At 50.7% G+C, this 25,295-nt stretch overlaps 9 protein-coding genes across 9 annotated transcripts; 6 read left to right on the forward strand and 3 right to left on the reverse strand.

Annotated features, from left to right (window-relative positions):
- Window positions 1–493: 493 nt before the first annotated feature.
- Window positions 494–1,655, forward strand: BGZ61DRAFT_447344 (CHAT domain-containing protein). The gene has a single exon (XM_046245322.1). The coding sequence runs from the start codon at window positions 639–641 to the stop codon at window positions 1,623–1,625; it is 987 nt and encodes a 328-aa protein (XP_046106494.1). The 5' UTR covers window positions 494–638; the 3' UTR covers window positions 1,626–1,655.
- A 436-nt stretch (window positions 1,656–2,091) lies between these two features.
- BGZ61DRAFT_447345 (heterokaryon incompatibility protein-domain-containing protein) lies at window positions 2,092–4,119 on the forward strand. The gene has a single exon (XM_046245323.1). The coding sequence runs from the start codon at window positions 2,124–2,126 to the stop codon at window positions 3,981–3,983; it is 1,860 nt and encodes a 619-aa protein (XP_046106495.1). The 5' UTR covers window positions 2,092–2,123; the 3' UTR covers window positions 3,984–4,119.
- A 1,538-nt stretch (window positions 4,120–5,657) lies between these two features.
- BGZ61DRAFT_530182 (uncharacterized protein) lies at window positions 5,658–7,441 on the forward strand (the record flags this gene model as incomplete). Its single annotated transcript, XM_046253522.1, has 2 exons — window positions 5,658–6,166; window positions 6,214–7,441. 2 exons carry the CDS (start codon window positions 5,658–5,660, stop codon window positions 7,439–7,441), a joined length of 1,737 nt encoding a protein of 578 aa, XP_046106496.1.
- A 2,025-nt stretch (window positions 7,442–9,466) lies between these two features.
- On the forward strand, window positions 9,467–12,106 carry BGZ61DRAFT_475614 (Metallo-peptidase family M12-domain-containing protein; the record flags this gene model as incomplete). Its single annotated transcript, XM_046248717.1, has 5 exons — window positions 9,467–9,525; window positions 9,705–9,744; window positions 10,021–10,135; window positions 10,279–12,032; window positions 12,086–12,106. The coding sequence occupies 5 exons, from the start codon at window positions 9,467–9,469 to the stop codon at window positions 12,104–12,106; spliced, it is 1,989 nt and encodes a 662-aa protein (XP_046106497.1).
- A 1,882-nt stretch (window positions 12,107–13,988) lies between these two features.
- Window positions 13,989–15,000, forward strand: BGZ61DRAFT_586457 (uncharacterized protein; the record flags this gene model as incomplete). The annotated part of the gene is made up of 3 exons (XM_046256448.1): window positions 13,989–14,141; window positions 14,192–14,412; window positions 14,467–15,000. 3 exons carry the CDS (start codon window positions 13,989–13,991, stop codon window positions 14,957–14,959), a joined length of 867 nt encoding a protein of 288 aa, XP_046106498.1. The 3' UTR covers window positions 14,960–15,000.
- Window positions 15,001–15,191: 191 nt separating this feature from the next.
- On the reverse strand, window positions 15,192–16,817 carry BGZ61DRAFT_386075 (major facilitator superfamily domain-containing protein). Its single transcript, XM_046242734.1, has 3 exons — window positions 16,643–16,817; window positions 16,120–16,576; window positions 15,192–16,062 (listed from the first exon to the last, which is right to left on the reverse strand). The coding sequence occupies exons 1-3, from the start codon at window positions 16,711–16,713 to the stop codon at window positions 15,247–15,249; spliced, it is 1,344 nt and encodes a 447-aa protein (XP_046106499.1). The 5' UTR covers window positions 16,714–16,817; the 3' UTR covers window positions 15,192–15,246.
- A 924-nt stretch (window positions 16,818–17,741) lies between these two features.
- BGZ61DRAFT_530185 (glycoside hydrolase superfamily) lies at window positions 17,742–20,458 on the reverse strand (the record flags this gene model as incomplete). Its single annotated transcript, XM_046253523.1, has 4 exons — window positions 17,742–18,123; window positions 18,182–19,615; window positions 19,673–20,279; window positions 20,353–20,458. The coding sequence occupies 4 exons, from the start codon at window positions 20,456–20,458 to the stop codon at window positions 17,742–17,744; spliced, it is 2,529 nt and encodes an 842-aa protein (XP_046106500.1).
- A 383-nt stretch (window positions 20,459–20,841) lies between these two features.
- BGZ61DRAFT_347871 (uncharacterized protein) lies at window positions 20,842–22,784 on the reverse strand (the record flags this gene model as incomplete). The annotated part of the gene is made up of 2 exons (XM_046240015.1): window positions 20,842–22,520; window positions 22,610–22,784. The coding sequence occupies 2 exons, from the start codon at window positions 22,782–22,784 to the stop codon at window positions 20,842–20,844; spliced, it is 1,854 nt and encodes a 617-aa protein (XP_046106501.1).
- A 994-nt stretch (window positions 22,785–23,778) lies between these two features.
- On the forward strand, window positions 23,779–25,232 carry BGZ61DRAFT_492170 (general substrate transporter; the record flags this gene model as incomplete). Its single annotated transcript, XM_046250520.1, has 2 exons — window positions 23,779–24,278; window positions 24,335–25,232. 2 exons carry the CDS (start codon window positions 23,779–23,781, stop codon window positions 25,230–25,232), a joined length of 1,398 nt encoding a protein of 465 aa, XP_046106502.1.
- Window positions 25,233–25,295: the final 63 nt, after the last annotated feature.

The raw sequence follows: 25,295 nt of genomic DNA on the forward strand, positions 1-25,295 counted from the left end.
TCCTCGAGCAAGGGCTCTTTGTGATTGCTTCGTCTTTCGAGGAGACGCGCAGCACTGTCCCCAGCCTACAAGAGAAATACCCCGGGCTAGCCTCTCGGTTTCTTGATCTTAAGGATCAGCTTGACCAACTTCTGTACGAAAAGGTTCTTTCTTGGGACGAAATCCGTATGTCCATCACAAATCCCAACACAAACGGCCATGGCATCGTGGGAAGGCAACCAGAACAACCCAAGCTACCCGAGCACTTGGTTCCATTTCAGGACTCATTCAAACAGATGGTGGATATGGAGTTCCTTACTTGGGAAGATGTTACTCGCCATTATTCAGGGCACATTGACGCAAACCCGGATGACAGTCCAAGGAATGAGTTTGAGCAACTTCTCGGCGAAATTCGCCAAAGACCCGGCTTCGAAGACTTTTTACTTCCCCTCAATCAAGCAGGCATACAGAATGCCGCAACAGAGGGCCCAATCGTTGTTATCAACGTCAGCAAATACGGCTGCAGTGCCCTCCTGGTCGAGACTGATCAATTACGGTCCTTGCCATTGACCGGTCTTTCCGTAGGGGAAATCGAACGGAAATTAGAACAGGGTAATCTGGGAAGCCCAAGTGTACTTGAATGGCTGTGGGATACCACGATGGCTCCCATCATGGATGCTCTTGGGTTTACCAAGACTCCCCTTGTCGATGATTGGCCTCATGTATGGTGGATTCCTACCGGGCCACTCAAACACTTCCCACTGCATGCAGCTGGCTATCACAGCAAATTTTCAGCCGAGACAGTACTCGATAGAGTTATGTCATCGTATATATCTTCTATCAAGGCCATTACGCACGGCCGGCAGCGTCAACTCCAACCGTCTACGTCGGACAAGGCATTGCTTGTGGCCATGGAGCATACACCAAATAGCTCCCGGCTTCCTTTCGCGAAAGACGAGGTGTCGATGTTGCGCAAGCTCTCTGAATCGATGGCTCTGGACCCCATCGAACCGGAACGACGCAAGGCAGATATCATGTCGCATTTGTGGAACTGCAAGATATTCCACTTTTCTGGTCACGGCTACACTGATAAAACCAACACGTGGAAGAGTCAGCTACTTCTGGAAGACTGGAAGGATGACCCTTTCACTGTGGCTGATCTTCTTGAGATGAATCTCCGAGATCGCTCGCCATTTCTTGCCTATCTTTCGGCCTGTGGGACCAGTCAGATCAAGGACAGTAGATCCGTGGATGAGGGTATGAATCTGATCAACGCATATCAACTAGCAGGGTTTCGCCACGTCATAGGAACCCTGTGGGAGGTCAACGACGAGCTTTGTGTAGACATGGGGAAGCTCACTTATGAAGGGTTGAGAGATGGAGGCATGACTGACAAGTCGGTGTGTCAAGGACTCCATCGGGCCACTCGACGGCTTCGGGATTCTTGGGCTGGGGTGTATACTAATGACAGAGCTGAAGACTCGGTCGTGGAGTCGAGCAGACCCTTGGGAGAAAAAGGAACGACCTCGAAAGGTGCTGGGTGTCAGGGATCAGGAGGTGTAAGAATCGCAAGAGATGCAACCGTGTGTGACTTTAATGAACCTGAGATAGCTCATTGGGTTCCCTATGTTCATTATGGTATATAATGCCTTAGTGTAGACACTGCCCGTACTGAGGGGTCATCGTAAATATAGTTGAAGGCGATGGCAAATATGTCCAGAAGTGCGGCCTTTTTTCTTGCCGACAAACACAGCTCGACATGGCGAGAACCAGTATCTCAATAGTTTACACATCCGTTGCCACGCATCAGCGTAGGATGGAGTGAAAACTCAAACTGGTCTCTGTACATCGGTAACAACTCCGGGTAATACAACGTAAGCGCTTGCGGGAGTGGCCCGCCTTCATTTTCAGCTCCTCATTCGATATCAACGATGGCATTATCAGCAACAAAGTGAGCATATCAACAAGACCCAAGGATCGCTGCTTACTCAGCCAGGTACTCACCAACCAGCTGAGGTTGTCGGTTCGAACCCCACAGTGAAGAACAATTCATCACAGCTTCCTCGCATTTGTTCAACCCCGCAGATAATCATTCTCACCGTTTCTTGGTGGCGTGATGGCTCAGTTCACCAAGGCGTTGCACAATGTCCGACATGGTTGAAATGTCTCCAGCGTCTCGCGACGAATACAAATACATTCCCATCGAACAGACCCATTCAATCCGACTTCTGGAGTTGCAACCCGCTACGTCGTGGCAATCACCAATCGAGGTCTCGCTCCGTGAATACTCTCTTGACGCCTGTCCGGAATTCGGAGCCTTGTCATACACGTGGGCAACAGAAGATGGGGACTCTTCTCTATCGAAATGTCTCGAGTGCGGCGGAGGCATCATCAAAATCACCGCAAACTGTGAGGCGGCACTGGTGAGACTTCGCCAATCTGAAGAAGTCCGCGTCCTCTGGGTCGACGCAATCTGCATCGACCAATCCAACGACGCCGAAAAGAATCTTCAGATTACTTTGATGCGTCAGATCTACAGCCTAGCCACTTGGGTTGGCTTGTGGCTTGGCGAAGCATCGACGGCGGTCGATGAGCAGACTTCCAAACCACTTTCAGAGCTGGGAATGACTTTCATGCATGATTTCGCAGTCGAGATTGCGGAAAGAAGCAATTCTGGCCAGACTCCGTATGGAGGAGAGCTGTATCAAGAGTTCATCGGGGATCGAAGGGCGTTCCAAGAGCAGGGCATGGAAGTTTTCACCCCCCGAGTTCAAGGATTCTGGGACGTATTGCACCGACCCTGGTGGGAACGCCTGTGGGTTGTTCAAGAATTGGCTCTTTCACAATCAGCCCATCTCATGTGCGGAGGTTCGTCCGAGTCATGGCACAACCTCACGGTTGTTATTGACGGACTGGTGAAAAGTGACGGCCAATCGGTTGAGGTTTTCGAGTTCATCGCCACTTTCATCACGAGCGCCTTTCATCAGATTCACATGGCTAGTTTCGTGGATAGGAACCAACCAGACAGCATTCCGTCTCAACCCCCGACTCCAGGGACAAGGGCTCTCGCCATTCTTAATGCCACTCGCAATACGCGCGCGACTGACCCGCGGGACAAGATATACGGCATCCTCGGCTTTTTTGGTGACGCAGAGTCTGATCCAGAAAACATATTTCCTCTGCCAGACTACACGAAGACGGCGGCGGAGCTCTATGCCGATGTATCTCGGTCGATCATTGCAAACACCTGCAGCCTGGATGTCATGAGCTCGTGTTACGGCTTTGTCAAGTCAGCCGTCCCCGACCTGCCGTCTTGGGCGGCGGCTTGGAATGACACTCCACTCAAATACTTCGACGAAGGTCCTTTCAACACTTCTAACGGGTCGTCTGCCATATACGAAGCTTCCGGGGACAGCTGGTCTCTGCTGAGGATCAAAGGAAAGAGAGTCGACTCTGTCAAATTCCCAAGCCCAACACCCGATGAGATTCACTACGACAACCAGATCATGACTCAACTATGGCGTCAGTGGACCGAATTGGCTTTTTCACTACCATCCTACCCGACTGGTGAAGCCATAGCAGATGTCTTGCTTAACACGCTGTGCTGGGGAAGTAATCTGGCACTGGACCGTCTAGCTCCAGGAGAGTACCGGGAAACATTCGACGCCTGGCTCAAAATTCTAAGAAGCCCAGATACCTTGGAGGTCGCCTCGGAGAAGATCTTCACGGACGAAACAGCCTACACATACTCTCGGCGGATTTCGTTTCTGACTTGGGCCCGGGTTTTGGGCACCACTACAAACTCAAAATTAGCCCTGCTGCCCATGTCGGCCGAGGTTGGCGATGAAATCGTCATCTTTAATGGCGGGAAATTGCCATTTGTGGTAAGATCTGAAGGGGACAATTTCAAGGTTGTAGGGCCTTGCTATGTACACGGTATCATGGATGGGGAGGCCTTTCCGATGAATGAGTCAGAATCTGGAGAATGGTTTAGTCTTTGCTAGGGAATTGAATAGTGCCTCGAGACTTGTAGTTGGATACTTCCCTGCAAACTTCCTCGTGGCTTTGCCTAAAAATGGTCAACTAGAACAGCCATGCGATAGCCTACTATAGACAATGTTGACAGCCACCACCGAATACGAAGCCCAGGAGTGCACTTTGGATATTACATGGGTCTCTTATCAGCTACTTGTTTCTCGCATCCTCTGGAGTTGATGCCTCATGGAACAGCATTGTTTTCGCATCTTGTCGTCGTTGAATGCCAGCTCATCAGAGATATCATCGATCACCTTTCTCGCTCGTGTCTGCCTCGCAGTCACACTTTACCACCGCTCTCTTCCTAACCTAGCCAATTACCAGAGTTACCAGTTCAACTCCGTCCATCATGAGTAGCGAATTGACCAAGGCCTGCATGCTCTTTGTGGATACTCCAACATCTGGATTGAGACACAAAAGTTCGCTACCTTGTGCTATAATGAGGTACCCGAGCTAAAATATAACAAGTATGAGCCACTGAAGGACAAAGCCAGCGTTCAACTTCTTCTGTAGTCAGAAACGAAGACACGACGGCCCAAATCTCAACCGAGCCATCCAGCAGCATCGCAGCGCCGGATTGTGGACAGGTGGGCAAGACCAGAGACTGGCAAATGACCATGGAACCTGGTGTCCCAACGAGGCGGTGGCAAGGCACTTGTTCGCCAGGCACGCAAAGGGGAGTGGCGTTCTTCTGGTCTCCGCTGCGCGAAAGCAGACGATTACAGTCGCCGCCACACAGAAGATAGATGAGCGGAGGGCCTTTTGCGAGAATCCGCGCGTGAATTTTAGTTTGTGTAAAGCGAAGATGTACCATCACATCAACACTCGCAGCCGCATTAATTTCAAGGTTTCCCAATAGGAGAAAGAAGTATTCTGTCGTCGGTGCGGGCTCGAATGTCACTCCATATAAAAAACCCCTTGTGAAAGGTACTGCTTCGAGGGCAGTGCCGAAGATCAAAGCCGCCTTATCAGCTTGACTAGGAATCTAGGTAACAAACAATACGATCCACCTGAATAGCTCCATCTTCAATAATTGCTTCTATTTTGCGAAATGGCCTCGTTGGAATCTGGTTTTGCCTCATAACTTTCACGCCCTCTCAACTTCTTTATTTATCTAGCCTCCTCGAATACCCTGCTTGCTCCCTGTTCTTCCCACTCTCCAATCATTTCTTGAGCATCTAGAGGATCCAGAGGAATGTATTTTCGTGTCTCCCAATCCATTTGCCGTCCTGTTTCCAGGTTTGAGGCTTCAATAGCCTTAGTCAGCCTAGTGAGATCCTTCCATTTAGAGGGCTATATTAAGCCGAAAGATGTGACTGAATCCAGACTTCCCTACTGCTCCCATTGGATATGATCTGTTTTTTTCTTCTTGGTTGCGAAGAAACACTTTCCTTTCTTTGATCGGGATTCTTGGACCAACAATACCGATGTATGGCTAAAAACTACTTACCCCATCAAGACCCTTGTGATAGACCAATAAATGGTGCATGTAGCGAAAAAGATTTATCCTCATTTGGCCAAGTCGATGACACTTGCAGGGCATGGGCTGACACGTCGCGGGGTACTTATCTCCATATCACGCTCTTCTCCTGTCCGTCTGTCATTTTCATTTTTCTTCACTTTCAAAGAACTGTGTTGCAGAGATGTCTACCACACTCCCATATCTTCACAAAAAGCCAACTTTCTCTATGCGGACCAAAAAGAAATGCCCACAGTGTCAGATTCAGTACCAAATCAAGCACACATGCCCTGGTCGAGGGCACAAGAAGGGCTTCAATAAGCCGCTGAAAAACCTGAACAGTGACCAGAGCGATTTGGTGATGTTGATCGCGTTTCTTGGCGGCAAGGTCCCAATTAAGTTACTAGATCGGCTGAGGACCAGCAAATTGATATGGGGAAATGGCGGCGATGTCCAGCTCAAGGCTTATGGCGACGTGCCTGTGGTTGCAGATGAAAGCCGCTTTAAGAAAGCCATCCAAGTCTTGAAAGAGGGTACCATTCTTTCTACTGCAGAGCCGGGTCTCTTATCGATCAATCCCGAACTTCTTCAACGCATCATTACCCAAACAAACCAACAAAACTATTGGAAGCTGCAAGCTTTGATGGCTGTAATGCACGCCTTTCCAGAGCATCGACATCTTGAGCCAGCATTGTGAGTTTCATTACCAAGCCCAGATTATCGCTAATCACATCCACCAGTTACTTTGCCACCGTGAACAGTCTTCTCCCTCTCTTGCAACACGTTTTGACCTACATTGGTCAGCAAGCTGTTGGCTGCAACCTTGACCTTTCTCAGACTTCTGAGATTGTCAATGTTTGCCTGTCCAGCTCCTGTTTTCTCAACATGGGCTGGAAAGAAAATGTTCTCGGCGTTGCTGAAGGATTGTTGACTCTCCATGGCCAAACTTGCTCGAGAATCCGATTGCGAAGGATGGCGCTAGCACGCATTTCGATGAAGCAGGCAGAGACACAGATCGACCAGGTTCGAGCATTGATAACGGATAACCACCCTCATGACAAGCGATCCAATGCCCATTTTGCAGAAATGTTGCTGTTCGAGGCACGTTTGTTGGTCGACCTTGAGCGGCATTCGGAAGCCCTCTCTGTGTTGAGCACCTTCAAAGTACGGGATCCTTGGGACATCTCAAAGTTGGAACAGATTCAACTCAGCGAAATGACTTTCCTTCGAGGGCTAATAGACCGTTATGATGGAAACTTCATAGAGTCTCGGGTTTGTTTCTTGCAGCTTCTTGGGCAGTTACCCTCACCTCCAAAAATAATGACCCAGCTCAGCGCAGTATCTTGCGAGATTGGCCAATTTCCGTTCGCCATAGCCTCTTTGATTGACGAACTCAGATCACTAGCGAGATCTGGTTATCCCAAAGATGGCCAGAATGTCCGTCGCTTGCGACTATCGCTCGCGGAAGCCTATCTCATGAGTGCTGTGAAGTTGGTAGCCAGTCAATGGGAGGACATCAAGGAGCACAAGATCTCCCTCCAAGCTTTGGAGCTGATTGGTAAAGCAAGAGAGCAGATTGAAATCCTGCGCAGGCACTTAGAAAATGCCGATAATCTCCAGAAAGCCGGCATAATTAACAGATTCCGCATTTCCTTAGTCGCCGCGATCGCAGAGCATCTCGCCGGCGACCCTCTTTGTGCCGTTTCACGCTGGAATGAGGCACTGGAGTTTTCACACACGTCTTGGCCGGACAGCTATTCAGACATGATCATCGCATATTCTAAAGCCGACTTGATGTACAGGCTTGGGGAGCAGGTTGCAGCTCTTGACTTGGAGCAATTTGCTTTTAAGCTCCATTCGAAAACTCGACGCCGGTACCATTTCACTGGCTTTGGAACAATTTGGCCTGAATGCGTGGGGATCTCGATGAGAGTGCGTCACGGTAGACTTCCTTTGTATAACTATTAATGATATGTGTTACTGTCTGCCAATGTTGAAGCGTGTGATCTTGGTGCAAAGCCAAGGCTTCCCCGACTAGATAAGTCGACCCAGTTAAGATTTAGCCGGAACTTCGAGTGGACGGTTCTCTCATGACAACTTCAGCTCTATGCACTTGGAATATGCACGGCAACCCCTGTCACGATCAATGCAATTCAAAGAGAAGCCGTGTTGTAGAATTGCCAGTATTCATTCTAGAAATATTGGTGTGGCGATGCGAATTTACGCGATTGATGAACTTTGAAGTTAGTCCAAAAGCTTTCGACGCCGGCGAAAAGGGCAAAAGATGGGGACACAGGGCCCAAACTATTGTCCTCAATCCCAAGCCCTAGGTCACGTGAACATAAGCCCAAGGTGTTTGCGCCTCAGCCGGACGATCATCCTGATCCCCCTATTATCAAGAGGTTAGGGTGCCCTAGTACACATACCCAGAGGGGGGGCTAGAAGCTCAACAGTAAAAAAACAACACCAGCAATAGTATCAACAATACAGACCATATACCCAGTCCATTCAAAGATCAACAGTACACTCAGACAGACTAAGGTTTCCAGTCCAACTGATTACCTTTCCCAATACCTCGATGAGCGTCCCCCTATTATAATCTTGCGATTCCCGCTCTTTTCTATCTTGTGCACTACAAAGTATTCTGTTATCTTCCACCGTGGTTAGAACAGAAGCTCAAGCCTGGCTTGGTAGTCCTGGTTCTCGTTTGGCCCGAAGTAGCTCTCGTCCAGAAACTTCTACTAGATAAAATCAAATGTTCAGCCCTTCCTAGCCATGCAGCTAAGTATCCACATCTGCCTTTCCCAGCACTTCTGTATATATTGAGAGAGAGGGCCGTTCTATTTCTCCACTGCCAGTCAGTAACATACCATTGGCCTTTGCGACCAAAATCAATTGCTGCTATCTCATTCTCCTCGGCTTCCCACACGCGTAAAAAAAGTCTAAAGCCGAGGCTCCATCCGTAGTATCCGCCAGTTCAATACCCCAATACTGAAACCAGCTACAATATGCATTCCAACATATGCTATCCACCAGTACCAAGCCTGGTTGCTGTTAGTCTCCAATTTCGGCCTCCCTTCTTGAGACCTTGTTCCGATCATAGCGCGATACAGTCATCAGCTAATCATCTTGTTAGTATTATGTGTGTATCAAAGGGGAGAAGGGGGGGAAATAAGATATTAAAGATAAAAAAAAGCAGTGTAGTTGCCCATGACACTGCAATATTGGATGCAATATAAATTTAGAGTAAGGAAATAGCTTTAACTTAAGCTACCTAGTAGATTGGCGGTCTGACCCCGGTATCGCACTAAGATCGCAACAGGGTCTCGAGAAGGGAGGCCTCCAATTTTGACTGATCCTCATTAAGGGTGGGTGGAATCGTGGGGTCATGCACCGTCCTAATAGGCTCATTAGCCGGGGAGTCCCACACACCACGTCCCCCTCGGCTCAGGTTGAAGCAGCAGTATTCAGGGTCATGGACAAAGCAGAAAGCAACTCAAGACAAGATTCGGATTGTGTATTACACTGGAACGAGCTGTTCACCACAAAAAACCCAAATATGCTAGTATTATAGCGGCGAAACACAAGGTGGTTAAGTTAGGCTATTGATCGGGATGTTAAAACAGGGCGGTGTGATGATCCGCAAAACTCAAAATGGCTATTTCCTCGAATCTGACAAGGCGTAACACGACAATATAATATTTTGATCTGCTTATCCTTCAAAGCTGGTTCTATTTGTCGAATATGTCAAAAGTTTTTGCTATCATCGTAAGATCAAAGACGAGCGTCGCTGTTTGGACGCTGACGGGGTGCCATACTATAAGACATGTTGTAAGCCGTCTTATCTGCCGTAATGCAATCGGATGACACCGATCTGTAGCGGAAACGCGCTAATGCAGGCAGCTGACAGCGGGGCATCCGTCATGAATGGCTTCATCCCGCGGTTCTTTAACTCCGGCCCAGGAATCCGGCCGACTCGGGCGCTTGGCAAACATGGCCAAGAGAGCTAGAGAGCAGAATCGCCATGGGACGCGCAAGATGGCTTTCAATAGGTATTACATGCCCAAACTCAAACGCACAATCTATTCGACAGTCCTCTATTGCACGATCCTACCTGATTCTGTGAGGATTCTCGATTGACAGCTGTGTGTCTCGTTTACGGGCGCACTTGGCATCGCTGACTGGTATTGACACCGAATTATTGAGGGCACATGTGCTTACAAACTCCCAGTGTGTCCCATGATGACTTTTTTCCTTTCGCAGTGGAAGTTGTGAGTGGAAGTTACGCAGTGCAAGTTCCGCAGTGGAAGTTATCTTTCGTGACGAAGCTGGGGTGGCTTAGCGACTTTCATTCCATGCCAGTGGTGCCAAGCTTCTCGGACCGTCCCCACGCGGGCTTGGAGGTGACGCAAGCTCTGGATTGGTAATTGATCTCCGTTAAGGCCGAACCAGAAAATTTATAGTGATGCTGTCATATGTTATTGCTCAAAGCAGATGGTGTTAAAGAAGCGAAAATCATCTTGAATTCCAGTACACAACATCTCTAGTCGAGATCGTATTGGAAGTGCTTGTTGTCTCGTGGAAAAATCACCATTATCATGAACCTCTTGGGTCTATTCATTGGCTTTGTTCTACTCTCTTTCACTCAGCTACAGACTCTAGGTAAGTCTACGGGACCCTAAGACGCCCAATTCAGATCTATCTCAAGTGCACCGGTGGCTAACATGGTCGCGGTCCTTCAGCGCTTTCTGTAAGAACGGCAAACATTCGCCAAGTCTCGGCAGTTGAAAACTTGCATTTCTCAGTGGGTGCGGGGCAACTGGATGCGTTCTCAAATTTCCAACTAGAATTCAAGCTGTCTAACGAGCAAGGAAGAATCCGGCTCAACTTGCAACCAAGTCGCAACATTGTTTCTCCCCTCACAGAAGTTCGGTATCTCAGACCTGGAGAGAAAAGTGGTTCTCTTGAAAAACCTCTGGAGAGCTCTACACTTCTTTTCAAAGGAGATGCGATTGTCTCGGACGATGGAGGTCGTACATGGCGGAAAGCTGGATGGGCACGAATTATCATTCGACCCCAAATCCAACCGCACTTATTCGAGGGCGCCTTCAGCTTGGATGGCGATCACCACCATGTCTCACTGGATTCAAACTATCGGAAAACACGGCTTGCCCAGGATCCAACACTCCCCGAATCAGCCTCTCCGTATATGGTGGTCTGGAGTGAGTCAAATATGGTCGAAAACAGATATGATGGTGGAATCTCCCAACGATCTGTATCGACTGAATCCCCATGCGCAGCAGAAGTATTCGGTTCGCGACCGCAGGACAACAGTGCACAGCGCAATTCACCAGGAAATGAAGACGACCAATGGACCAATTACACCATGACGAGCCATAGGCGACAACAAGGTGGTTTCAATCCGATCGATACAATAGGATCCACGGACGGCTGCCCAACGACCAGAGTAGTCGCGCTGTTAGGAGTCGCAGCCGATTGCACATACACCGCAGGGTTCGATTCTTTGGAAGACGCTCGGGCAAACATCATCTCTCAGGTCAACATTGCATCGCAGATATACGAAGACACTTTCAATATCTCCCTTGCGATAAGAAATCTGACCATCAGCGACGCCTCCTGCCCAACTGGCTCCACAGAGTCAACGCCATGGAACATCCCTTGCAGTGCGAACGTTGACGTCTCGGGTCGCCTGGGCTTATTCTCGAACTGGAGAGGCACGGTTCGCGACAGCAATGCCGCATGGACACTACTCACCACGTGTAGTGCTGGGTCAACTGTCGGAATGGCCTGGATTAACAGTATCTGCCGCAGAGGATCTAGATGGGGAGGGACTGCTGCGTCGACGAACGTCGTCGTTCGGACCAGTTCTGAATGGCAGGTCATGGCCCACGAGTTGGCCCATAACTTCGGCGCGGCACACGACTGCACATCAAATGACTGCAGTTCTTCAGGTGGCGCTCAGGATTGCTGCCCGCTTAGCGAGTCTTCCTGTAGTGCTGAAGGCCGGTACATTATGAATCCCTCGGTTGGTCAGCGAATCAGGGAATTCTCACCATGCACTATCGGTACGATTTGTACCTCATTTGGTCGAGGACTGATAGACACAAGCTGTCTGGTCAGCGAAGACGATGCCCCGGACATCAACGACAGTCAATGTGGTAACGGCATTGTCGAGCCCGGCGAGTCGTGCGACTGTGGCAGTGCGGAAGAGTGCGCAACGAATTCCTGTTGTAATCCTTCTACATGCCAGCTGTTACCGAATGCGGCATGCGATCCGGCAATCGACGCCTGCTGTACGGAACAATGCCAGATAGCTAGCAGAGGCCTTGTCTGCAGGGAGAGCAGTGGTATCTGTGATCTTGAGGAGACGTGCGACGGTACATCGAGTCAATGCCCCGTGGATGAACAAGATTCCGACTCATGTGGTGACGATGGAGGGAACTCACGAGATAATGAATCAAGCGACAACAATGGGGGAGGGAGCGTGGGGAGCTGGTTTGACGATAATAGGACAGTGGTTATTGCTGTTTCAGCCTCTGTAGGAGGCTTAATTTTAATTGCCATTTTCTTTACTGCAATGTTTTATTTTAGGCAGCGGAGGAGAAAGATTGAAACATAGTAAATGGAAGTTGGTACCGGAAAAACTCGGTCATCTCACGCAATCCAGCGTCTCCTCGAAAGAAAAAGGCAACCAATGAAATGACTTGTTTGTGACGTTTTCGCGGTTAACATCGGGAATACGGATACGCTAGCTTGATTGGGTTGAACTGAGCTTTGCGGTACTCAATTTAAGCCATCTCGTCGCCCGCGACATGAGGCATGTCAATACAATGGGATCTGGCATCAATTGTGACAACATCTCCGTAATGAATCACAGCAATCTAACACCTTCCTCCTACTTCCTGAAAAAATATGCCACAACGAATTTATGGCTGGCACCAGGGTACCTTTTATCAGTGATAAGGCTTATTTATGTTGGTGATGTTGCCGCCCCCCCCCCCCCCCCCCCCGGCCGGGGCTCTGGCCGCCCTCGGCTGTTTCGGCACGCTAGGGCTACCTTTGAATCCTTCGTATCCAACCATATTCTCATTCCTGGGATTGCGCCCCTTGTTCTAGGGCAGTGCATAAAGCCTGCTCTATGTGGACCACTCATGTCTGTGAAGAGAGACTCTGTCTTCCAGTAATATCTGCAACGGCTCCGCCGGGTGCAATGTATAGTCTCTTGAATAGAGCTTTGCTAATCGTCGCCAACGTTAGCTCAATGTTAGCTGTCTGAGCTATGGAAAGGGTGTAAAGAGCCGTGATGGTAGAGTCGTGGCATAGACGGACCCTCAACCAGCATCGCTCACATTATTTTTGGATTGTGTTGAAAGATGATCCCGTTTTACGAAACCTCTGATAGATCGATGTCCTGACCTTAGTCAGAAGAGTCTGATGACCCCTCTTCCGGCGCGGTCCGGTACACAGGCGTCGTGTGTTAATGAGAAAAGGGCGATCTGGAAGACAAGCAAGCCCCACAGAGAAGGCGGAGGAGGACCTGGAAATCTGCACACTGTACGGAATATTGATGGGGCATTTTCCCTCAGCTTTTGCCATGGAAACCGTCGATCCTCAGAGACGCTGATTTGACGGATGCACCGGATGTAGCTGCAGTTCCACATCGCGGGGTACTTACCCTATAGCCAGGCCAGGATGTCCCCTTGCCCCGGTCCAGGGATTCTGCAAGCTCTTAAAGCTCTCAGAGCAGTGACTAAAAAGCAAATAAATAAACAAATAATCAGAATTTCCATACTCCTGACACTCCCAAACACGTCATTATTCATAAGACTCGATCGACACAGCAACCAAAACAACCTCCGTCAACCGGTTTGCTGTCGCCTCAACTATCAAGAGCTCATTTTTAAACTACCAGATATATAGCATCACTGATTGAACTCGGCAGCAAATATCTATTACATATCCTTTTTGTAAATCAAGTTCGCACGTAAAAAAAATCGAGATTACCGTAAGTCGTTTGACACAGCGAATGTTTTTCACCATGGACATTTTGTAAGGCTGCAGTGTAAAGAAATGGCTTCAAACCGGATGATGATGATGTCATGGTTCTACCCACGATTGGCAGAGCAACATTAAATCCGTCATCTTTTAGATTTTGAGATGCTTGAGGGATGACTTGGGCTGGGGTGAGGCTGTGCGGTCGGTCTCGCTTTTGGTGGGACAATTGTGCATTTTCCTGGCCAGAATTAGCTTAAAAATAGCCAGCGCGATAGCGAACCCGAGACCGAAACCTGCGAATAGGACGCAAAAGAACGCTAATGCACTGCATTTGCTCTTATCAATAAGCAGAGTATGGCAACTTTCTCAGGATCAAAGCTGAATAAATACCTGCATCAATACCCATGACATCTGACCTCTGGCCACTTCTCCATCTTCGCTCTATCGGGAGCGACTTCTTCTGTCGTCTATTTCCGCTTTCACATGCCAAGCACTGAAAATGACGGCCTTTTTCGATACCCGATATAAATTCCCTGTTCAGCTCCTCCAGCTGTTCTTGGTCCATGTGGTATTGATCCTCTCAGTCGTGCGCATGTTCAATCGGCCGGCTGGTGCCCCCCGAACCCGGGCGAATACGATGTCTCTCGGAATGGTAGAACACACTTCTCATCTAGGGTCTTGTGGTGGCTAACGATGGAGTAGAGTGCCAAGTCTCTGGTCATCTTACTTTACGAACTTCTATCTGAGCACGTCCGAGCCTTCAAGAAATGGAAAAGCCTAAAGGCATACGTCATTCTTAATGGACTGGAGAACGTCTTCTGGGGCGCAGTGGTGTTTATGTTGATCCAGGCAAACATCAAGTTTTGCCAAGGGATTAATTGCACCCTGAGCTGGGTGATTGTTACTCTGGCAATTATCCTGAAGTAATTAATCAACACCATTTCCGATGTCGAGTTGTTTGCTGACAGATATCCTAGTATGCTGGCCTCATACATGACGGTTGTTACGTGGCTCGACTTTCGATATTTCCGGGCTACCGGACACGAACGCGGCTCGAGACATTCGACCAGAAGCGCGGCTAAGCTCGAGTCTGCCAACAGCGATGCATTGCATGCAGCTCGCAAGAGTGCCCGAAAACACCGAAGAGACGACAACCGCGTTCCCATGACCCGACAGACAACGCCACGACGCGAGAGCCGTTCGGGATCTAGACACCACAGCAAATCCTCCAAATCCTCCAAACACCATAGCAGCAGCTCCTCCAGACGGCACCGCGATCCATCGAAGCCCCCGAGCTATGAAAGCCACCGAAGCCAGCGTCATCACTCAAGACGTCACAGTGGTTCAGGACAGCAAGTCCGACAAGCTCACCTTAACCGTGAGACGTACTATGAAGTTGACCCCACAAGCAGTCAGGTTCAACAAGGATACCCCAGCCAGAGTCATGGAGGGCATTCAGGGTACCAGTGATGATAATGTGAGAAATGTGGACATGATCTTTCTATGCTGTTGGACACCTGGGAACGATATTTCCTTGCTACGGATGTGTGGGATGGGTGTTAAGGAGTCAGGCCTTATACATGGCATATACAATTTGGATTTTAGAAGGTTATTACGGGAAGATGAAGTGAGGCCCGAATCCCTGGCCTCGATGCTGGAAGGTAGCTGCGGGATAGCACACATGGGTGAAATAACATTCTATTTTTGAACTCCATGTCCCCAGGTATATACCGTGCTAATTATTGTTGATGGACCTGCTAGTCAAGCTGGTATTTGGAACCCGTTCTCAGTCTTTCGCCGTACTTGTACGCAACCACTATCATGCCCATCATCCCAAATGATACACCCGCAAGCAACGTATTACCCCATCCCTGATCTAGCGCCTTGTACATCTTCGGGCCAGCGAGAGGCAACAATGCACCACCAACACTGCGAAGCACCGTGTTTGCTGCTGTAGCACTCGCGGCATGAGTAGGGAAGGCATCGACCAGATACGTCCCGACCGAAGTAAATACCGTGATCATGCCAAAGCCGATGAAAAATGTACCGATAATCGGCACGAACCAGAAAACTCGGAACTGCGCAGTCCAGCCATAAATCAGGAGTCCGATCGGTATAGTTGCGCTCCCGGGGATCATTAGTGGGAGACGATACTCGGGTTTCATCTCGCCACCCTTGGCCATTCTTCCAACAATAGCATCCGACGCTGCGCCGAAGAGAAAGAGGCCCGCGATCTGGCCGCAGCCGAAACCGAGATACACCAGTCCTACATTGGTAATGATACCGTACCTGGTTTTGAAGACCTCGGTCGTAGTGGTGAATAAGAGGTAAAGAGTTCCGTAGGCGACGGCCGTTAGGAGCGAGAGACCGAGAATGATGGGTGACAAGCAGAGCATTTTTAAAGGGCGAGAAAGACTCCCTTTCAAGAGTTGGGAGCGTGAATAGTTGGGATCCTTGGCTGCACGGAGTTCCGGATTGCCTTGTAACTGCAGTTTCTTCGCCTTACTCCTTAGGAGGGTTGGGGCGTGTGTTTCCTTTTGGACAAAGACACAGATGATGAAAACTACACCAGTCTATAAAGATCAGTATCAGTGTCAGAAAGTGAAGCACGGAGGAGAAGCCAAGTTTACCATGATGACTAGGAGCCAGAAGTTCCACCTCCAGCCAAGACCTCTTGAGACATATGCTCCAACAGCAGGCCCGATACTGGGTCCTAGCAACACGGGCATAGTCCAAATGGCCATGGCTTTCCCTCTCTCCTTCTGCCTGAAGCAATCCGCGACACTTCCAGGCCCAACTGTCAACGGGCCGGCGCCCACTAAGCCCGTAAGGAAACGAAATGAGATGAGCATGGGGATATTGATAGACAAGGCGCACGCAACGTTGGTGATGATGAAGAGTATGGTGCAGATGTGATACACGGGAAGTCGACCGTAAAGCTCGCTGAGTGGTGCAAGAAATAGAGGGCCGAAAGCATAGCCGAGAAGATAGATGGACACAGACAAGGATCCGATGTCACGATTCGTTTCGCCCATTTGTTGCATGACTTGCTCGACTGCAGGTGCGAGCATGGAAGAGGCGAACGGTCTGTTAGATAAGCCATTTGGTCAGACGAAGATTCATAGTGTCAAAAGGGATCGGGAAGAGACAAACGTTAGTAGAGTCATTGTCGAAATGGCCAGCAGGTTTGTCCATTTCCTGAAATTTGGCCAGTTAATTGGCATTTCGGGATCATTCGGACCATCCCAATCGACTGTGCCGGCATTTTCCTGATTGACGGTTTCCTGATCCACATTTGACGATATGGACTGGTTTGCTGCGATTGCGTCCGACGTCGAATTCTTCTCCAGATCCGATTCGGGATGCACAGGAGTGGTCGTCCGGGGCAGAGTCTGAGAAAGCGACGAACGCTGCGAGGTTGCGCCGGGAGAGACTGACGCTTGGTCAATCATGATGGATGAGATAATGAGGACGAAAGCGCTGCTGCAGGGGCCACAATCGATGAATGGTAGGATATTGAGTCCTATATGAGCAGAGAGCCCACGGAGTTAAGCTGCACGGAGCTGAAGAATTAAGGCCGACATAATGGAAAGAATGAGTGAGAGAAAGGAAGGCAAATGACGGAGGTACAATTGATTCATCCACCAAGACAGGATCGTAGTCCGAAAATCGGCTAGATCATCACCCACGTCCAAGATCTAGGAGCTCGTCTTGTCCATCGGGGAGCTTGCCCGACGGTGGATCATCAAAAGACATGGGCCAACGGCGGCGTCATCGCAATCCTCGGATGATCTAAATAGGTTACGTCTGCAATACCCTTGTTCAAAGTGTCAGCACCTTGCATATTGCTAAGCCAGCCTAGGGAAGGCCTACAGTACACGCTAGCCTGCATCTAGAACTACGGTGAAACATCCTAGCAAGTGTCAAGGGGAGTTGGTGGGCATCTTCATTGCCAGGTACGGAGTATGCGAAGAAAGCATGGGGAAGCGGGAAAAAGTGGTGCAGCTGGGGTACTCGGTTGGACATTGAGAGCGGCAGTGTGATATCTCCGTAAAGGAAAATGTCTCGGTCTACCTGTAGAGGATTCATTTTGAAGTTTTCGAGTTAATCTCAACGAAAGCCTCAAGGGTAGCTACGGAACCAAACCTTCATTCATCATGGCGAGCAAAAATCATGGGGAACAAAATACACGTCTCTTTAAACCCAGAGTTATTTGTTATGTTTCCTTCTAAGTTATTTAAAGGTACCTATCTCACAGACCAGACCACATTGTCGTCTCTTTCAACGTCAACTCCACCTGCAGGTGAATCTTTTGGCTGCTCGATCCAACCAAGATCTTGTACACTCCCTTCTCGCACACCCAACAAGAAAGCTCCTCGTCCCAGAACGCTGTTGCAAATCGATCCAAGGCTATTTCTACGCGTCGCGTTTCCCCGGGCTGCAGATGAACTTTGTTGAATCCCTTGAGTTCCTTCTTCGGCCGTCTGATAGACAACGTGGCCTCGTCGGCAGCAATGTAAAGCTGAACGGCCTCTGAACCAGCCACTGAGCCCGAGTTTGTCACGTCTAGAGTTACTTGTGAGGCAGTCACCGCCAGATTGGCGTAGACAAAGGTGGTATATGAAAGACCATGGCTACATCGAGTGGTTAGCTTAAGGACTCTCGCAAAAATGCAGCAAGGTCATTACTCACCCGAAAGGATAGAGTACGGCTCTATCCACCTTTTCGTAATATCGATATCCGACGTAGATGCCCTCGCCATAAACGACACGCCCCCTTTCACTTCCAAAGTTGAGGTATGTGGGCGTGTCCTCAATACGACGTGGGAACGAGAGCGGTAGCTTTCCACTGGGACATGTCCTGCCGAATATTATGTCCGCAATGCCATTTCCAGTCTCATTGCCAGCCAGCCATGCGTGTAGGTGTGTCTTCACACTGTCAGCCCAAGGCAACATGCTGAACGGCGTACCGCTCTGGGTCACGATGATTGTGTCGGGAGCAGCGGCCAGCACGGCGGCGATGAGGCGGGGAAGTACTCCGGGAAGCTCCATGTGCGGACGGTCAAAGCCCTCGGATTCTTGATCTCGTGTCAAACCGACGCACAAGATTGCGACGTCGGCTCGGCTCGCGGCAGACACGGCTTTGCCAATTGCGACATCTGGGTCGATGACCTCAACGAGACCAAGTCTTCCTGCGCCGCCGCCGAAGTTGACAACGCCGGGCTTGATAAGCTTGGAGGAGGGCGCGCTTTCGAACTCGACTTTGATCCTATACGTCTGCCCCCCGACGAGGTCAATCTGGGCCTTTTCCTCGAGGGTTCCCTTTCCAAAGAAGAATGTACCACCGCGCTGTACGGTGCTGTTGTCGATCAATAATTGATCGTCGATGTATAGCTTTCCAGAGCCGTAAATGGCCATGCCAAACTCGAACCTGCCAGTGCTTTGGGCAACAAACTCGCCCTCGACCTCTGCATAAAAAAGTCTCTCCAGTTTTGCATGCGAGTAGCCCATTAGTTCCCATGAAGAATCAGACACAATGTTCTCGTCGATTACTTCCCGGTCGGGGATCGAGGGGGGTTCCCGGTAGAAGCGAACTCGAAGACCGGGGCGGCCATCTGGCGTTGTTACTTCTGAAGCTTGCAGTGTAGGGTTCCATCCGTTCGCAGACGCCCCAACCTCATATTCGACGGCAACATCGGGTGGCAGCTGGTTCACAATCCCCTCGAAGGGAGAGACAGTGTAGTAAGGCTGAAGAAAGGCGGAACCGCCTCCACAAAACGCCGTGTTCTTCATGTTGGGACCGATCAATGCAATGCTTTTGAAAGGCCGAGTCAAGGGCAGAAGTCCACCCGCATTTTGGAGTAGGACGACGCTGTCGCTGGCCAGCTTTCGATTGAGTTGCCTGTCTTCAGGAAAATCTCTGCCGCTCTCTTCCGCAGCGACAACGACATCCTTGGCTCTTTGAACGAACTCGAGGACGTTGCGCGCGCGGGCGTCGATGGTAGCCCGTGACACCTTTCGAGTCGATACAGCAAGATCTGCCAGCTGTCCTCGTTGTCTGGATGGCCCCGGCATTTCCAGATCTAGACCTGCGTTTAGAGCCTCGGCGGTGGAGTACGTGCCAAACCTGAGTGTTTCGTTAGTCTTGAACTTCACTTAATTACAAAAAGGGATTCTGATGTACCAATCACTCATGATGAGGCCCTTCCACTTCCAGTCCTCACGCAGGAGGCCGTCTAGAAATTCTCTGTTCTCTGAGACGTGCTTTCCGTTGACTCTGTTGTAGCAAGACATGACCCCCCCTGGTCCGGCCTCGGCAATGGCAATTTGGAAGGGAAGCATATGGACCTCTCGCAGCGCACGCTCACTGACGACGGCATCGACCGCAACGCGTTCGTGCTCTTGGTCATTGGCAAGCCAGTGCTTGATGACGGAAATAACGCCTGTCGACTGCACGCCTTTGATGTATGCAGCAGCCAATTTGCCTGTTGCATAGGGATCCTCTGCCATCGACTCAAAGCCGCGGCCACCCAGTGGAGAGCGCTGGATACAGACAGTTGGGCCCAGCCAGGAATGAGCGCCCTTTGCGACGCACTCCTTGCCGATCAGAACGCCAGCTTGGTATAGGAGATCCTGGTCCCAAGTCGCCGCCAGGCCAGTACCACATGGCAAGCATGCCGCCGGTACGCCGTCGAAGAACTTGGTCCCTCGCACCCCGTTTGGCCCATCGCTCACCCTGATAGAGGGAACGTTGAATCTGGGTAGCGGGTTTGTGTGCCAAAAGTCCTTGCCTGTTGCAGTGCACGTCAGCATTTTTCCCTTTCCGATGTGAGGGCTCGGCTTGTCAACGCCGTGTGGACATACCAGAGAGTAATGATATCTTCTCTGTGACCGACGCATTCTGGATGACATGCTCAATGTCGAAATCACCGCATGCAGCATCATACGGTGCCTGTTTCCGCAAGACCATGATGTCTAATATGTGTGGAGACGGGGAATCCGAGCAGGTAAGATGCAAATAGTCACAGCACACACAAGATTGTTATGTTTGCTTTGCGTATGAAGGGTCAATACTAAAACTTATGAGTCGACTGTGAGAAAGGGAAACCGGACGGCCCGGACGTGGGGTTTCATGGCAAAATCATGTGCAAACGATGCCCACACATGCAGGATACTCCAGACTAAGATATTAGTTCTCGGGGAACCGCGGGGACAATGTTCATTCTTGTCGTGTGATGGAGTGTGGAGCAATATTCGACTCCGTCGGGAAGATTCCCCGACGGGCAGTGTGCAGATCCCCATGTTTTCGCCGCCATTACGAGACGCAGCAAGCCCTCCATCAAACAAGGGTTCTCAGCCATCGTTCGTTCCCAATACCGCTTGGATTATCTTTTTCAGGTTAGAAGCGCCCCCGTCCGGCTCGTCAAAATATCCGGGGACGGCATCCACGGCCTGTTGAACCCTACGTCTCCAGCCCTCTGGGATTATCACACCCTGCACGGTAGCGGCAGCTCCAGATGCTTGGGAGTCTGCCAATTTAGATTGCGCCATTTCAACCGCCGATAGAACCAGGGACGCGGTTGTGGTGATTCGTAACATGTACCAAGTCCCCTGGTGGCGATGGGCTACCGTTTGAGAGAGCTTAAGCATGCAGAATTGCGTACACTGGGACGCAAACGACGCGACCCGAGCACGAAGCAAAATGTCAATCTCGTCTACCAGATGATCCACGCAAAGCCTAACGAACGGTCGCGAGACGAGTTCGCGAAGAGTAAAATATCGGTGGCGCAGAACAAAGGTCATGGCATCGGGATCAAACTCAGTGTCGCAGCCATCTGGGATATCAAAATAGAACATGGGCGGCAACGACGAATACCAGTCGTGTATTTGAGCCTCCATCATGTCCGCCCGGGCAATCATGCGGCGAACATGTCTCTCCGTTGGAATATCAGGCACCTCCGCGCTCATCTGGAGCACGCGGTTGATGAGATGTCGTGCTGCAATTTCGGTGAGGTAATAATACCAGCCTCGCTCTCTTTCTGCCACATCGGGATCCGACGACTGCGAGCTGATACTTGGAGGTTGCGGAAACGCCAGCGGAAAATATGTGTTGTCGAGAACGGGGGGACTGGGCAAGGGCAACTCCAGCCTCAACTCGCACTCAGATTTCCAAATGGTAAAGTAGAGAGCTTGCATGACAGTAAAGTCATTCAACGACCCACCCGTGTTGTTGACAAGTTCGCCAGAAGGAAACTCGATCAAGCTGAGGCTATGCCAGGCTGCTCCAGCGAGGCTGAACTGCTTCCAAGCCTCAAGAGGCCGCATTCGATGCATGTACCAGATTCCTGCGAGACATAGGCATTGTACGGCCTGGACGTTGTTTTGGCTTGCTGCATATCCTAGGCGCTTCATGGCAAGGTTCCAAAACTGCATCGACAATTCCACGTCGCTGCCTTCATCCGCTTGTTGGCTGGGCGAAGGTGTCGGATGCCCCTCTGATCCCATTACTGGGCGTGGATACGACTCTGTGATGGCCGCGATTGCACAAACCAACGTCACCAAGCAGGTTTGTGTCGACCAGTCCAGACCGTTCTCGGCAACTTGCACCATCATCCCATGTAGCTCGCCAAGGTCTAGAATTGGGTTCTTGGTGTGAATGTCATTGATGTACTTGGACTCCAGCCGCGCAAGCTGAGCATAGCTCGTATCAGGCATGGGGTAGCTCCGGTCGGCAGGGGGGTTTCTCTGAGCAAAGAGGCACAGCGAAGGTCTGTCCGGGGCAAATATCTGCCAGTCGAGGACAGTTTCGACGCCCTGGGGTCGCATGACTGGGTACGGTGGCGGGCTGTTGGCCTCTCTCGGGTGATCCTCTTGTTGCTGGGAACCTGACTGGGTCCATGATACCGAAGGACTCGTAGTCTGCGCGGGCGTCGAGCTGGCGCCACAAGAAACACACGATTTCTGCTGCTGTTGCGGCTGTTGGTTCTCGACCAAGCTTCTCAGGCTGTGGATGGCCTGAAGGATGTCGGACCCTGTTACCGGGCCACTGGGGTTTGAGTTAGCGAGAAAGCTGCATGCCATGGCCGAGCATCGCGGAGAGGTTCCGAGCCTCACCTTGGACCATCATCGTCGGCGTATACGCAGGCGATGCGGCGCTTCAAGCAGAACCCACAGCTGGGACGCCTGTTGTCGCACTTGGTCTTGCGGACGCGGCACTTCTCACAAGCCCCACGGGGTTTGGGGAACGGACCATCGGCGCTGGCGCTTTGGCGAGCTTCACGACTGCGGCTTGCCATGGGTGATGCTGGTGGCGATGATTTCTGCGTAGAAAGGTCGAGGGTCGCGAGAGCTGAGGGGCACTTTTAAATGCGTCGGCCACACTCCCCGACGGGAATCGACCAAGAACAAGAGCCAACTTGGTGGATACTGGAATATCTCGGGCGCATTCCCCGATGGTAACATGCCATCTGCTGCGTCTTCTTAGCACGGCGCTAGACCACGGCCAGACCAGACTCTTGGCCGGGGCAAGCCATCGTCTCTTTGCAACCGACTCGTGATTCGCTTTGTCCCAGACTTGAGATTGATTGGACAATGTAACATGAAAATTTGAGTCGTGCAGACGATGGTGATGGTCTGGCCAAGCTTCATCCCGGTCCGTCTCCGCATCCCCAGACTACGAGCTAATCCCCGCAACTGCAACATGGCCACTCCGCAACCCCAGGCTCGACCGTCGCTTGATCAAACCTCGACAATCGAACAATGCCGAGCAATTTTGGGTGTCTTGGAGTGGTCTAGGCCGCTCTAATCCTCAGCTCACTCTGTGCAGTTCGGCCGCCATTATAAATATATCTTGGTGGTCCGTCCCAAGTCGTGATCTTCATCGACAAGCATCACGACTCGGCAACATAGAGTCCACGGAAAGGGTTTCACTCTTGATTCTATCTCGGAAACAGCAAAGCTCGCCATGGGGTTGTTCAACAAGAACAAGGAAAAGAATGAGTCCGCGGGGGATACAGTCGGGCCGGAACTGTTGAAGGTATCATCCACCTCACTTCATCCAGTCCATGACAGCTTTTTCACTTGGGCAGTGCATACTAATCTGACACAACTAACAGGTTCTCCCCAAACTTGAGGCCCCATGGTACCGAACCAAGCACCTCGTCCTCCTCAACATGCTTCTCTTGATCCCGCTGCTGAGCTCTTCTGCTGTCGGCTACGATGGTTAGTTTCCGTCCGTCCGTCCGAAATTATTGAACCAGGGTTTAAAGATTGTCTTCCACAGGATCCATGATGAACGGTCTTCAAGCCCTCCCGCAGTGGCGCAACTTCTTCAACCACCCACGCGCTCCGCTCCTCGGAGCCATCAACGCCATCTATCCCGTCTGCAAGATCCTGGGCTTGGTACCTGCCAGTATGATTTCTGACAAGTGGGGTCGCAAGATGCCCATGTATCTCGGTTTAGTGGCGCTCCTCGTTGGACCAGCTGTTCAAGCATCCTCGCAGAACCTTCCCATGTTCATCGTGTCCAGAGGCATGATTGGCTTCGCCACCGTGTTTCCGCAGGTGTCTTGTCCTATTCTTGTTTCCGAGTTGGCTTACCCTACCCACCGAGGCAAACTCACTGCGCTCTACAACACCTTTTTCTACTTTGGTGCCATTGGAGCGGCATGGATCACATATGGAACTTTCAAGATTCAGTCCACATGGGCATGGCGAATTCCTTCGGCATTGCAGGCGGCTATCCCTTTCATCCAGCTTCTGTTCATCTACTGGGTTCCCGAATCTCCTCGGTCAGTAATAAACTCCTTTCACTTTCTCATACCAGGCTAACTAAATCATCTCTCAGATGGCTCATCGCCAACGGAAAAAGGGACGAAGCCGTCAAAATTCTCACCAAGTGGCACGCAGCTGGACAGGAGTTTTCTCCTCTGGTGGAATACGAAGTTGCTCAGATCGAAAAGGCCCTTGAAATGGAGCGAAACCAAGAGTCCCATGCATCATGGGTGACCCTTGTTCGCACCGCTCCTATGCGCAGGCGGACTCTCCTTGCCTTCATCCTCGGTTTCTTCAGCCAGTGGAATGGCATCTCCGTCGTTACGTATTATCTGACACTCGTCTTGAACACTATCGGAATCACTGCCGTCAAGGACCAGACATTGATCAACGGGCTGCTCCAGATCTTCAACTTCGCAGCCGCCGTCTTCGCGGGTGCCATGATGGTTGATCGATTCGGACGTCGCAGGCTGTTGCTCCTTTCGACTGCTGGCCTTTGCCTGAGCTACGTTGCCTGGACAGCGCTTACCAGCCATTTCGTTTCCACTCACGACCAATCAGCCGGTCGAGCCGTTGTCGCCTTAATCTTCATCGCCTTCTTCTTCTACGATATCGCTTGGACGCCGCTCCCACAAGCCTACACCATCGAGATCTTCCCCTTCACTACCCGGAGCCGCGGCCTGACTACCGAGCTCACTTCATCTTACGTGGGTCTGATCTGTGCTCAATTGATCAACCCCGTAGGCTTGGCGGCCATTGGTTGGAGGTACTACATCGTCTTTTGCTGCATCTTGGCTGGCTTGACCACGGCGATCTATTTCCTTTTCCCGGAGACAAAGGGCCGCACCCTGGAGCAGATTACTGAGATTTTCGATGGCAAGAGCGTCACTGTGGCTGCTGATGATATCATTAGCAAGGGAAAGCTGGATGTTATGGAGCATGTTGAGATGCGTGATAAGCGTGATGACTAGAATATCTAGTTATCTTTTGGGGTTACTGATAGGTAAAGATGTCAGTGTCCTTGGATAGACCCG

Source organism: Ilyonectria robusta (genome assembly GCF_021365365.1).
Source record: "Ilyonectria robusta strain PMI_751 chromosome Unknown BGZ61scaffold_6, whole genome shotgun sequence".
Lineage (NCBI taxonomy): Eukaryota > Fungi > Ascomycota > Sordariomycetes > Hypocreales > Nectriaceae > Ilyonectria > Ilyonectria robusta.